Source organism: Macaca thibetana, chromosome 3, assembly GCF_024542745.1.
Source record: "Macaca thibetana thibetana isolate TM-01 chromosome 3, ASM2454274v1, whole genome shotgun sequence".
NCBI lineage: Eukaryota > Metazoa > Chordata > Mammalia > Primates > Cercopithecidae > Macaca > Macaca thibetana.
The window spans coordinates 143,117,587-143,131,055 of NC_065580.1; the positions used below are offsets into that span (position 1 = coordinate 143,117,587).

A 13,469-nucleotide genomic window follows, 5' to 3' on the forward strand; every position below is an offset into this window, starting at 1 on the left:
CTGGAGGCAGAGAGCAGGAAAAAAAAAAGAAAAAAGAAAAGACTCCTGAGGAAGGACATTTTCCTTGACCAACTAAAGAGTACATGTCTTGTAACTGTTACTGAAGATAGTCGATTTATCAAATACCTCCCAGAATAAAACCTTAAAACACAGTATTCCTTTACAAACATTTGCCCGTATTTAATACTGAGTACATTCTGAGGTAACTTCTAGGTCCACTCCAAGAATCTAAATTTGTTTCCATTCCCAGTTTCCAAGATCTTTACACGAGTGATAATGTTGATATTAATAGTCGCCACCATTTGTGCTTTGAGCCCTGAGCCAAGCGTTGTGTTAGGAGTTTTTGCACTTGTTACTGCAAATACAATTTGAGATGTTTACCAGATATGGAACTCAGGCTTAGGGAGGGTAAGAAATTTGCCCAAGGCCACAGAGCTAATAAATGGTAGGGCTGTGCTAATTCTACTTTTCAGTTTACCAGCTAGTCAAGAAAGTTCTATTTAGCAAGTGAATTAAATCAGTATGCAGACAACATCAATGTATTTTGTAAGAATGAATATAAAACAACTGAAGGTCAATCCCATCAATCTGCAGGGGTCTCCCAAGCGTCACGTGACTGCTCTGCTAGGGGAGCAGTGGCCTTCCCTCGGTGCCGTGCACCTGGTATCACTGTCCTTCACACATTCCTTCCAAACGTGGTGCCCTCTCCTTTGTTTCCAACGAAATCAGAAGCCACTCCAGAGGAGAAACAGACATTTTTTTTTTTTCCTTGTAAAAACATATGAATATGACCCTCCATCCCGGTTAGGCTCTGTGGAGCTTGGGAGTTGGAAGGATAACAAATGATTCAGAAGACAATTAAATTCACCCAGAAAAATTCCAGCAGAAAACTCCAGGACTACAGGCGGATGGGAGTTTCATAAGGTACCCCGTACAGAAAGTAAACATGAACAAAGCCCAAGTCTACCTACATTACCAATGAAATGGCAATGAAATAATTCTGCCTAACCCCTCCGCCACCAACACCCATCTAAGGAAAAAATTGCTCTCACACGAAAACATGGTTATGCTGGGCCGAATCTGGCCAGCCTTCAAAACCAACAGCAGCTGCTGGCAGGCAGTGAACTGCGGCTCCGGCCATGAAGGCAGAGGAAGCATAGACTGGGCGTGGCTGCTTCTCAAGGATACCTAAGGTATATTCACCACCACTTGCTGTTCTTAAAATGTCTTCTCTCCATAATAGTTCACTTCCCAAATTTCACTCAAGGACAGAATATAATCAACAGAAGGGGGTTTTCCTTAAGAATAGATAAAATCAGTACCTTCCAGGCAAAAATATCTTTAACCCAGGAATAGGGAATAACATCAAAGATTACTGGAGGCCCCTGGTCATAGTTCTCACGGATGAGACTTGTGATGGATTTTGTAAGATCCAGGGTCAGTTCTATGTTCCAGAAAGGTCAGTAGAGCTCCCCTGGTACCGCAGTTTAAAAGGAAAAATCAACATAAAATCTTAAATTAGAGTCAAGATGTTTATGTTAAGCAAGTACTAAAATTTGATTCATTCTATCCAAAACGGACAAACCTATATTTAGATATCTGATTCATTTGTATTTTAATGGTGCTTAGTGATATAATGATGATAATAATGGTGATTATTATGGTCCATTGTTTAAAGAAAAAAAGCTCACCAAGAACAGCAAAGTATTCTGAATTAAAATAAACATTCCTTTATCCATGTTTCATAAATTTCTCAGCTTCCCAAAACCCCCCAAAAAACTCCCGAAAGAAAACTTATGACACTAGATGGCAGCAGAGCGCTACACCAAGCACTCCAGCAACAGAGCAAGTGACCTGCAATGCCTTCGGGGAATGAGTCATTCAAACACCTGTAAATGGGTTCCTTGCAAGTCCCCTCCTCAATGCTGACATGAATGGCCAGGGCGGGCTTTATATAGCTTTTCTGCAGGACACTGGGAGCAATGAATTAATTTCAAAACAGTGCAAAAAGTTAACAAGTAAATAGCTTTAGAACTGAAAAATTAAAATCATTTGTATGTTTAACAGGACGATTCTGGGGAAAAAACATAATTTTCAATAATTTTATTGAAAGGATGAAAGAATGATACAGACAGCGCAACACCCCCGCTTCTGCTAATGAAACAGAAGACCTGCATACTGGGGCAGCTGACGCCACCACGCCTCCGCGCAGCCCGGGGCCTCTCTTCCCTCCCAGCAGCTCTCTTGCCTGCGTCTATTTTTTCTCAGCCCCACTGGTCCCCCCCACCCACTGGCATCCATAACCTTATACATCATCTCCTCTCTGGTTGCCATGGATTCTTCGTCCTTGTGCCTTTCTAAGCTCAATCTTCTCGAGAGTCCATCTCTTCTCTCTGCTCTGGCGCCCAAACACCTCCCAGGTAAACCCAGCCCTCCCCTCCCCAGCCCTCCAGTTCTCTCTCCTCTCTGTGGTTAAACTCCTCAGAAGCCTGGTCGGTCCTGGCTCCTTGCTGAGGAACCCCTCGCCCCCATCAGAAGCACTTTCATCCACCATTCAGTGGCAGCTGCTCTGGCCAGGCCTATCAAGGGGTGACCTGCCCACTTCTCCCCAAGCAGAGCTGGCTGGGTCTCATCTCACCAGCGTTAATGGAGACGGGTCCATTTGCTTAAACACGTCCTTCGTCACCAGCCTTCGGGCACCGCAACCTCCTGCGTTTCTTCCTTTCCCACTGGCCGCTCCTTCTTAGGCCTCCCGACTGGCTCTCCCTCCTCTCGCTGATCCGTAAGGACCCCAGAGCTCCGTCCTGGTCCTCAGCCCTGGGGACGCTCCCTGCCCAGGGGTTTCAGCCACCTCATGGCTTGAAAGTCCATGCCTCCCGTACACCTCTCCGGCCCAGCCCCTCATCTCCTGACTCGACTTCCCTCACTGCTGTCTAAGAGTCCTGCGGCACAAACCTCCGCCAATCTCAGTAAGCGGCATCGCCGTTTTCCCAGTGGGTCAGACAAAAAGTGAAGATGTCATTGGTGAGTTCTGCCTCTAGGGGGCCACATCCAACCCGTCACCAAGTTCTGGGTCTGTTTTCAAACTACCTCTCATGCCTCCGCTTCTGTGGTGCTGGTCCCTGCACGCCCCCACCTTGAGGACATGCCTGCGCCAGTCCCACTGCGGCCTCCCTGCACCCATTCGCCTGAGCAGCCAAAGCCAGTCCCTGAAAACATAAATCCAACCGTGATAGCCTGGGTTCCTCCCTGCTGTTTTCTTTGTCTGTCTCTACCACTAGAAAGCAAGCTAGACATGGCTAGGACTCCATCTATTCCCTATTGTGTCTCTAGAACCTAGAACAGTGTTGGGCACACAGCATGTGTTTAATATTTGCTTAATGAATGGGAGAAAAAAGAAAAAACACTTGTGCAGACATTCTAAATGATGCCCTACAGGTTAAAGTCGGGACAACTGTTTTCCTAAGGCAGCCCCATCCTATCATTTCCATGTAATAATCTAAGAAGAATGAATTTAGGAGTAAATCTGAAATTTCACATTTTTACTGGGCTTTTAAATTTATTACTTCATTACTCTGTACATTAAAGCTAGCCAAAGACACTTAATTTGGGAAAATAATATTCTTTTTTTTTTTTTTCCCCCGAGACGGAGTCTCGCTCTGTCTCCCAGGCTGGAGTGCAGTGGCGCGATCTCAGCTCACTGCAAGCTCCGCCTCCCGGGTTCACACCATTCTCCTGCCTCAGCCTCCCGAGTAGCTGGGACTACAGGCGCCCACCACCACGCCTGGCTAATTTTTTGTGTTTTCGGTAGAGACAGGGTTTCACCATGTTAGCCAGGATGGTCTCGATCTCCTGATCTCGTGATCCGCCCACCTCGGCCTCCCAAAGTGCTGGGATTACAGGCGTGAGCCACCACGCCCGGCCAAAAATAATATTCTTTAAGCAAGTAAAATCTGATTCTCTTTGAAAGTTTATCTTTGTATAGTAAATGTTACTTTGAGAACAGAGAGTCTAGATTATTCTAAAACTCAGTTAAAATACAGTCATGTATCACTTAACACTGGGGATGCCTTCTGAGAAATGTGTTGTTAGGCAATTTCACCATCGTGCAAACGTCACACAGCACAAACGTCACACGAACCTAGATGGTCAGCCTACTGTACCCCAAGGCTACATAGGGTGGTTTCTTGCTACAGCCTAGGCTTCTAACCTATAGAGCATGTTACTGCACCGAATAGTGTAAGCCACTGTAACATGATGGCAAGTATTTCTGTATGCAGCCTTGACCTCCTGGGCTCAAGAGACACTTAGGCCACACTAAATTTATATAAAAAATTGTTCTTTCTCAATAATAAACCTTGGCTTACTGTAACTTTTTTACTTTTTAATTTTTTAAAACTTTTGAGTCTTTTTGTAATAACACTTAGCTTACAACAAAAACACATTGTACAGTTGTACAAAAATATTTTTATTTCTGTAAGTTTTTTTTCTATTAAAAGTGTTTTTCTTTTTAGACTTTTACAGACAACAGTGAGGCCCCCATCAGCCTGCCCCAGCACCATAGGAGGGCGCCAGAGAACCTCTGCTGAGATCACAGCGGCCACCCCATGTCACTGGTGCTTCAGCTACAGGTGCACACCTTGGTTATAAGCAGCGATGACCTGTCACTGCAGTGACGGGGAGAAGACAGGACCTGGGAGCAGGCTGGCCACACACATGGGGAAGCAGTGCCGATGGACGAAATGCAGGGGAGGGGGAGCAGGTACCAGGGAAGACAGGAAGGGCCTGGCTGGAGGCAGCTGGAGAAGACTGTCAGCAAGGGCCAAGGCCATAGTGCCCGGGCTGCAGCCAGGTATGGGGAGGGCCAAGGCCATTGGCAGGGCCCCAGCACAGGGCCAGGCACTGGAACAGGGCAGACCCAGGGACTGGGAACAGAGACCCCACCCAGTCACCCCCACACCTCAACCCATGTGGTCATCCAGCACAGGCCTCCCCTCTGCTGGTCTGGTCAGGGACCCTGTCCACCTGTGCCCCTGGCCCTCCTCACGCCTGTTCCACCGTGACTCCATGTCCCCTCTTCTCTACATGAGCTCCTTAGGGGCAATGACACGTCATCCATCTTGGTGTGCCCGGTGCCTGAGGAGAAATTGCTGACCTGAGGTGCCCTGGTGCATGGGCTTATTAATAACTACATTCATAAAGAAGAGCTACCCATTAATTAGGCATTTCTGCACCAAAGGCTGATTCTAAAATGGAGGCCTCCCGCTGGTGGTGGCATGAAACCACCTGGTATAAAAGCACACAGGGCCGGGTCATTCCAGCACTTTGGGAGGCTGAGGTGGGAAGATCGCTTGAGACCAGCCTGGGCAATATAGTGAGACCCCATCTCTAATTTTAAAACAATACAATAAAATTAGAATAAAATCAAGCCACCCATAAGCACACTCACTTTGGCACTAGTAACTGCACCCTCAGGCTAGTCCAGCACCAACCCTGACACAGCGGCCTGGGTCTGATTTTTCGGTCAGTCCCTTCCCTCTCTCTGCCTCGGTTTCCTCATCTGTAGACTGAAGCTACTCCTACGCGTCTCACGGCATTGTCAAGACAACTCACTCGATCGGAACACATATTAAATGCCCAGCACCAGGCCTGACCCAGAAAGCTCAGACCTTCCCCATCGTACTCCCCGCTGTGGGCAGTGGCCAAGGTTCCTTCCAGCTCTAAGAGCCCACGAGTCTAAGCTCCTCTGATTCTGCCCCCAAGTCACCGCTCTTCATGAGAGATGGAAGAGTGCAAGTCCCACAGAGAAACACGCTGCTGTCAAAGAACAGCCAGTGGACGCCCTCCCCTTCTCCACTGCGAACTGCCTTCAGAAACTGATTCCGTGTTTTATTGGCTGAATTTAGTAAAAGAGCTCAGTATACAACATGCAAGAACACAGTATCATCTGCTCCGGAGCCAGGTGATGGAGCTGAAGAAATTGCTGACCAATAAGAAAGATTAGGATGTGGCAAAGGTTAGTCTACATCCTCCTCTTTCTCCCCTGCCGGCAGCCTGGTCTCCAGCGTGCTTTGTTCCCTGTCCTTACCCCTTCCTCTTGAGCCTTCCCAACAGACCCAGCCGGCCTCGCCACCAGGGCACAGCGTCCGTCTCCACACTTCCTTTGCAAAGCCTTCCCCAGTGATGCTGGTTAGGACTCCCGTACTTCTATTTATTTAATAATTAGAATCAATCAATTTTAATAACTAAAAATGGCCACGACTTACTGAGCATTCTTGTGCTCGGTAATCTCATCCATCATCTTACTTAATTGTCAGGGCAGTTCTAAGGGGAGACAGTATTACCGCCATTTTACAGAAGAGGTTAAGGAATTTTCCAAGGTGATAAACCAGTGAGTGGCAGAACGAACATCAGAGCAGGCAAGTCAGGGGCTTATTCACTTCTGTGTTCCTTAAAGCACCAGGCAGCTTCTGGCACTTCGAATTTGCTCAATCCATTTTTGTTGAGTGAGTGATCCTTAATCAAAAGTCTCATTGCCTTGATATTCACGTGAGAGCGGTGTGTACCTGCCATGGCAACAAGTTCTATAAAACACCCTCCAGTCATCTCTTGGCTCCTCTCATAAACACTGCCGCCGTCAGCAATGCAAATCTGTGGCTGCAGGCCAGCTACCAAAAGCACTCAGAAGAGTTTTCATTTACTTTCATAAAAATTCCATGATTAAGTGCCTTTTAAAAACAGGCTGGTTAATTCCATCTCACAAGGAATTAAGTAAGTGCAAAAATATGTTCTCCTTTCTACTTGGGAGATGTTATCACTGGGCACGATGACTGCAGGATGACGACTGAAAAGGCCACTGTTCATTCAATCGCTCTTGACCTGCTAAGACAGGCAGAGATAGCTGGTCCTTCATCATGGCCACAGCGGCTTTTTTTTTTTTTTTTTTTTTGAGACGGAGTCTTACTCTGTCACCCAGGCTGGAGTGCAGTGGCGCGATCTCGGCTCACTGCAAGCTCCGCCTCCCCGGGTTCACGCCATTCTCCTGCCTCAGCCTCCCGAGTAGCTGGGACTACAGGCGCCCGCCACCTCGCCCAGCTAATTTTCTTGTATTTTTAGTAGAGACGGGGTTTCACCGTGTTAGCCAGGATGGTCTCGATCTCCTGACCTCGTGATCCGCCCGTCTCGGCCTCCCAAAGTGCTGGGATTACAGGCTTGAGCCACCGCGCCCGGCCCACAGCGGCTTTTTACAGAGCCCGGTCCGCTGCCCTCTGTGTCCTTTGGACTGTGGCCAGGGGGCAGGTCCTGCCTTGGGTTATGCCCCTCTGATCAGAAAGGCCTGTTCCTGGGCAGGTTTTGGGTCATCCAGGCTCAGTGTCAAAGTGAGACTTTGGTGTGTCCCATGGGACAACCCTTGGTCCCTTCAGGTGGATATCCTCTCTGGCTCCCTGGGCTGGTGCTACCTGACCGCTCTTGCCACACAGTGGGAGCCCAGAGAAACTGGACTTCAGTGCCAAGAACCCTATCAGGCCCCTAGTCCTTGATGCTGGAAAATCTGTTCCTCTTCAAGTTTACGAGGGCCCAGAAGTGATATGTATGAAATTGACCAAGGAAACAATGTGACCTCTCACCGCTGGACAAGTTGGTGGCACCCTGTGTTTATGACCTTGACCCTGACATAAGACTGGCCACGCCAAGTGATAACCAAAGATTTCCAAAGGGCATCCTACCCTCCTCTTAACACAGGTAACACCTGACATGGCGCCTTAAATTGTGGGAGGTAATTATCCATCTTTTTTCTACTGGGGTAAAAAAAAAATGCATAAAATACCACTTGGCATTGTAACCATGTCTAAGTTTACGGTTCCAGAGTTAAGAACATTCTCCTTGCTGCACAACCATTACCGCCAGCCCCCTCCGGAACTTGTTCAACTCACAAAACTGAAGCTTTGCACCCATTAAACAACTCCCCATTTCCCAGCCCCAGCCTGCCCCTGGCACCCACTTTTCCACTTTCTGTCTCTAAGAATCTCACTACTCTAGGTACCTCCTGTAAGTAGAATTACACAGAACTTGTCTTTTTGTGACTGGCTTGTTTCACTTCGCATAATGGCCTCAAGGTTCATTCATGCTGTAGCCTGTGTTGGAATTTCCTTCCTTTTAATAATCCTCTATTGCACAGAGCAGATTTGGTTTATCCATTCACCCATCGATGGACACTTGGCTGCTTCCACCTCCCAGCTACTGTGAATAGTGGTTTCGATAATAATCCATTATTGTGAATAACGTGTTCGAATATCTGCCTAAGGGTCTGCTTTCACTTCTTTTGTATATATCCCCAGAAGTGGAACTGGCTGGATCATATAGTAATTGTATTTTTAATTATTTGAGGAACAATGATTGTTTAAAAAATTGTATTGATCAATGTACAATTGGTGGGATGCTTAAATTAAACACAGCTATTAGCTCTGCACTGCCAGTGGAAGTTTTTGGTGGGGTCCAGAGCTCCTCGGGATGTTCATAAGTGAACATCCCCGAGTGACTTACGAGGGTCACGTAAAATGTGTTTCATGAAGTCACATCTGTTCATTCTAGAAGGCTGTATGTATAATATTCACCCCAAAGTATAAGAGCCAATCAAATCTAGGTAAGTTACTATGCTTTGACTACTTAGTCTAAGTATTTGAATAACATGTATTTAAGTCTGAGCTCTAAAATGGCTGGGGAAAAAATTACAAGGATGCTGAGTTAAAGAACAGATGTATTTCTTATATTTTCATAAAAATGATGTCTGTACAAAGATAAAGATACAAATAATACTCTAGAATTTTGTCAATACTGGGTCATTTGTGGTAACATAAAGGAGTTATTTCGCTATGTTTTTGTGTTTCTTTATAAAACAGGTTAAATAACTACTCCCAAAAAGGACAGCTGCTATAAAAAATAAATTAAAATAGCATTAAAACAAAGCCCATCTTCTGAACCCATTCAGAAAAAAACATGAAGCGGAGTGGCCAAGGTCTTTGACCATTGTATGAAAAAACTAACATTGTCTACTGGAACTTTCAGGGACAGATGCAGACGGGCAAAGAAGAACTGGAAAATGCTAAAACATATGAGATAGTTTTCCAAGCCACTTCCAGCAGCCGGGAAACGGGCGATTGTCAAATAGACGCTGACTCCAGCTCTATTTCTGTGATGGTCACTCACAAAGAATATGCCTCAACTGTTATTTATAATTAATATAAGGCGCTTAGGGACCAAAAAAGGCAACATGAAACATCTCAGAATAGTGGGCCTCTGACAAGCAGACTTGCCTCGTCACCTAAGGGCGCGTCTCTGTGTCCTAACTTTTTTTTGTTGATTCTGTGTCAGTGCCAAAATCACCTACCATGGGTCACACAGAGCTAGACTAAAAGGAAGCTATTTTTATATCACAATAACCTAGGATCATACATTTTATAACTCTGATCATGTTGAGATTATCAAAACCAATTATATAATAATATGCAATAAACCCCTGAGAAATCCCAGTGCGAACTCCTTCCTCTTAGCTCTCACACCTCTACTAAATAATTGATCATGTGTCACCTCTCACTGGGGGACCTGGAGGACAAGCACACTGAGTCTCAGCATCTCCAGGGTGCAGCTGCCTTACTCCAGTTAAGTGTCCAATGAATAAGCACCCTCCACAATGGCAGAGAATATGGGGTGGCCCAGAAAAGTAGGTGTAATTCCAGTTTTCCTTACATGGAGAGAGAGCTCTAGGAGGTTCCAGCTCCTTTGGGGCAGGATTAACATATTAATTTTAGACTTTGTTAGGTTAAAAAATGTGCATGTTGTAATTTCTAGTGTGACCACACAAAAAATTAAGGAAAATATCTAAAGTCCAAACTTGCAGATGGGGAAAATTGAAACAAACAAAAACAATTGAGAATTCCAAAGAAGAATAGAAAAAAAGCAAAGAAGAAAAATTGTAAAACAGTACAAAAAAGAATACCAAATAGGTAGATAAAATTACAAATATCGCACTAATTACAAGAAATGTAAATGAACTACATATTCCATTTTAAGTGACCAACATTGCAAGATTTAAAAAATTTTTAACAACAAACTATTTACAAGAGGTGTAAACCAGAGAAGAAAAGGATTGACAAAAATATAATTTGACAGGCAAATTCTAACCAAAAGAAAGTTGGTCTAACTATATCAGTATCAATAAAAGCAGAATTTATCTTTATTAACGCTTTTAACCTTAAAGAGAGCCCCTTCATAATGACAGAAGGTTCAAATTACAGGAAATTATACCAACCTTAAATGTTCATGCCTACATAACGGCACCAAAATGTAAAAACGACCAGAATTATAAGGAAAATCTATAACCAGAGCCTCTCTCAGTAACCGACAGAAAACTGACTCAAACCCCCTCCACACTCCTTCCCCCAAATCAGAAGATATGAGAGACTTAAACAACCTCACAAACTTGACCCAGAGGACCCAGAAACAATACTTTAAGGAATGACATCAGAATACACTTTTTCTTTTTTCTTTTCCAGCATCTACAGGCACGAAAACACACTGATCCTGGAGTGAAGACGAACGCAGCCCAGAAGAGAGCCACAGCTGACTCAAAGCCAACACCTAAGACGAGCAAGAACTACTTAGTTGCTATGAGCCACAGATATTTGAGGGTCACTATTACATAATCCAACGAAAGCTAATGTTACCAAGTTTATTAATCAACCACCTCTGCCAATGAGAGAAATATTCGAATCACACTTAGGAATTAAAACAAAAAAATCACGATGCTTACTGTTCTTTATTTAAACAGATGAAAATGTTATTTGACTTAACTGGGAATTTGTTTTGGGGTACTCCTATTTTTCTATGCACAGCCACGGAAGTTTTAATGTTCTGAAAACTGAGATGATGCAAAGAAATCCATTAAAACCTGACTCATCCAATTAACAGCTCACCACTGTTTTTGGAAGATAACAATTACATGCTAAAAATGGGCTTTTAAAAAAGACAAAATCTTCTGCATGCGGGAAAAGATGTTCAGAGGAAATTTCACATAGAAATTACTATTGAAATTATTCATAAAACTGCACAAAGAACAATCTTTCCAACTGTCTCAATAAATAATATTATCATGCTAAAAAATAAAGTTTTTAAGAAAATAAATCTAATTCTTTAAACATATAAATGTCACATACATTTGCTATTTTCTGATGCTGACGGATCAGGAGTACTTGAGGTAAAGAGATCCGGCGCTCTCAGGGGGTTGAAGCGTTTCAAGATGTTTCAAGCCCAGTTCAAGCTCTTAGGAGGGGCACATCTAGATCCAAGCTCTGGCTCTGGCTCTGCTACACACTTGATCCACAACATGGCCATCACATGTAAAGTATGGACAAATATTGGCACCTAACTCTGGAGTTTGTTATCATTAAGTGTGGTAAGGCAACTAAATAGGTTAGCACAGGGACTGGAGTGTAACAAACCACTATGTAAGTGTCAGTCAACACTGTCACTATCACCAAAGGTAATAAAAGTAACGCATCATAAAGTTCTTCAAGTGGGGGACAGACATGAAAGCAACCCCTCATCCAGCATGTCCATCTGTCAAAAATGCTTGAGTACAACCTTAGAATGCTCGAACTTGAATTCCTTCTAAAAACTTACCAAGTCACAGAACTCAAACACCAGGAGGTAGGGGATCGCTTCTACACACTGTCCAACACACTGAAGAATATTTGGATGCTGAAGAATACTGGGAAAAATAAAAGCCATAATATTGTTCATCAGGAAGCATGATAACAACATTATTCAAACAAAAGCATAATAACAAAATTATTCATACAGTAATCCAAATTTTTTCATAATAATTTATATAATATTTAAATAAATGACAGGCTGAAAAGATCATGAAGATTATACTTAAAAGGTGTATACTAAGTTATCTAGTAAGTAATTCAAAGCCAATCAAGTGAATATTTTCACAAATTAAAAAAGAAATCTTAACATAAGAAATTAAAAAAAATTTTTTTCAAGAGACAGGGTCTCATTCTGTCACCCAGGCTGGAGTGCAGTGGTGGGATCATAGCTCACTGCAGCCTCCAACTCCTGGGCTCAAGGGATCCTCCCACCTCAGCTGGCCAAATAGCTGCCATTACAGGCACATGTGCCACCATGCCTGGCCTCAAGAATTTTTATCTTTAGTAATTTAAGTTTAGAGATAATATTTTAAAGCAGCATTTAAAAGAGGGCAGACTATACAGTCATCCCTTAGTACCTGTGGGAGACTGGTTCAATAAATCCCTGAAGATACCCAAATCCAAACCAAAGATGCCTAAGTCTCTAACATAAAATGGTGTCATATCAACACATAACCTTCGCACATCCGCCCATATAAATCATCTCGATTACTTATAATACCTAATACAATGTAAATGCTATGTCAAAAACTGTTATACTGTATTGTTTATATATTTTTTACTATTGAATTATTTCTATTTTTAAATATTTTCAATATTTTAAATATTTTTTTAAAATAATTTCAATCACCATTGGTTGAATCCATGAATACAGAACCCGTAGATACAGAAGGCCAACTGTATATACAAATTCAATAAGTATTTCAGCCAGGACAAAAAAAGGAGAGCTGATCTGTACAAAAGACGGAAAAACTATTTGGGTGTGGGGATGCCTAACTGTGGTCCCAGCTCCTCAGGAGGCTGAGCTGGGAGTATTGCATGAGCCCAGCAGGTGGAGGCTGCAGTGAGCCATGACTATACCACTGCACTCCAGCCTGGGGGACAAAACAAGACCCTGTCTCAAAACAGCGACAACAACAAGACAACTTCAATATGTATTTCAATCCAGATATTCAATAACTCAGTTTCTCCTTCAGGCTATCTAGCTTATACATTCTTTTCCATACATTTCCACAGTATATGCAAACTCCTTTTGGAAAATACTGTGTCCAAAATAAAATAGTTAAATAAAAGGTATGCCAAAATAGGTTTGTTTTGTTTTTGTTTTTTTAAAAAACAAAAACAAAATCTTTTATTTGGATACAATTATGAATTTACAGGAGTTGGCAAAGACAGCAGAGAGAGGTCTGGTTTACCCTTCACCCAGTTTCCCCTGCTGGTTCCATCTGATACAATGACGTACAGTACAACCCAAACCCGGGACCTGCCACTGTGATAAAGTGTGTAAAGGGTTCCTTGCCGGGTCTGCCCGTGCACAGATGTGTGTAACCGTCACCTCAATGGAGACTCAGAACTATCCCATCACCACGAAGATCTTCCCACCCCACCCATGTGTACCGCTGGCAACCACTAACCTGTTCTCCATTTCTAGAATGTTCTAATTCTAAGATTATTATATAAATGGAATCGGTATAGTATGTGACCTTCTGAGATTGATTTTTTCACTCAACATAATCCCCCTGAGATCATCCAAGGTGT

At 43.5% G+C, this 13,469-nt stretch overlaps 3 protein-coding genes across 3 annotated transcripts in view; 1 reads left to right on the forward strand and 2 right to left on the reverse strand.

Moving 5' to 3' along the window:
- The window catches only part of BRI3 (brain protein I3), a 128,385-nt gene extending 126,239 nt beyond the window's left edge, over positions 1-2,146 (reverse strand). The window contains exon 1 of the mRNA XM_050784181.1: positions 2,143-2,146. The gene's annotated coding sequence lies outside the window, so the exon portion shown is untranslated. The remainder of the gene's footprint in view (positions 1-2,142) is intronic.
- The window catches only part of AIMP2 (aminoacyl tRNA synthetase complex interacting multifunctional protein 2), a 344,265-nt gene that overhangs the window by 69,158 nt on the left and 261,638 nt on the right, over positions 1-13,469 (forward strand). The gene's annotated exons all lie outside the window — the stretch shown is intronic.
- LMTK2 (lemur tyrosine kinase 2) overlaps positions 1-13,469 on the reverse strand; it is a 109,294-nt gene that overhangs the window by 39,647 nt on the left and 56,178 nt on the right. Inside the window, exon 6 of the mRNA XM_050783939.1 lies at positions 11,680-11,767. Coding sequence (XP_050639896.1) covers positions 11,680-11,767 — 88 coding nt within the window. The remainder of the gene's footprint in view (positions 1-11,679; positions 11,768-13,469) is intronic.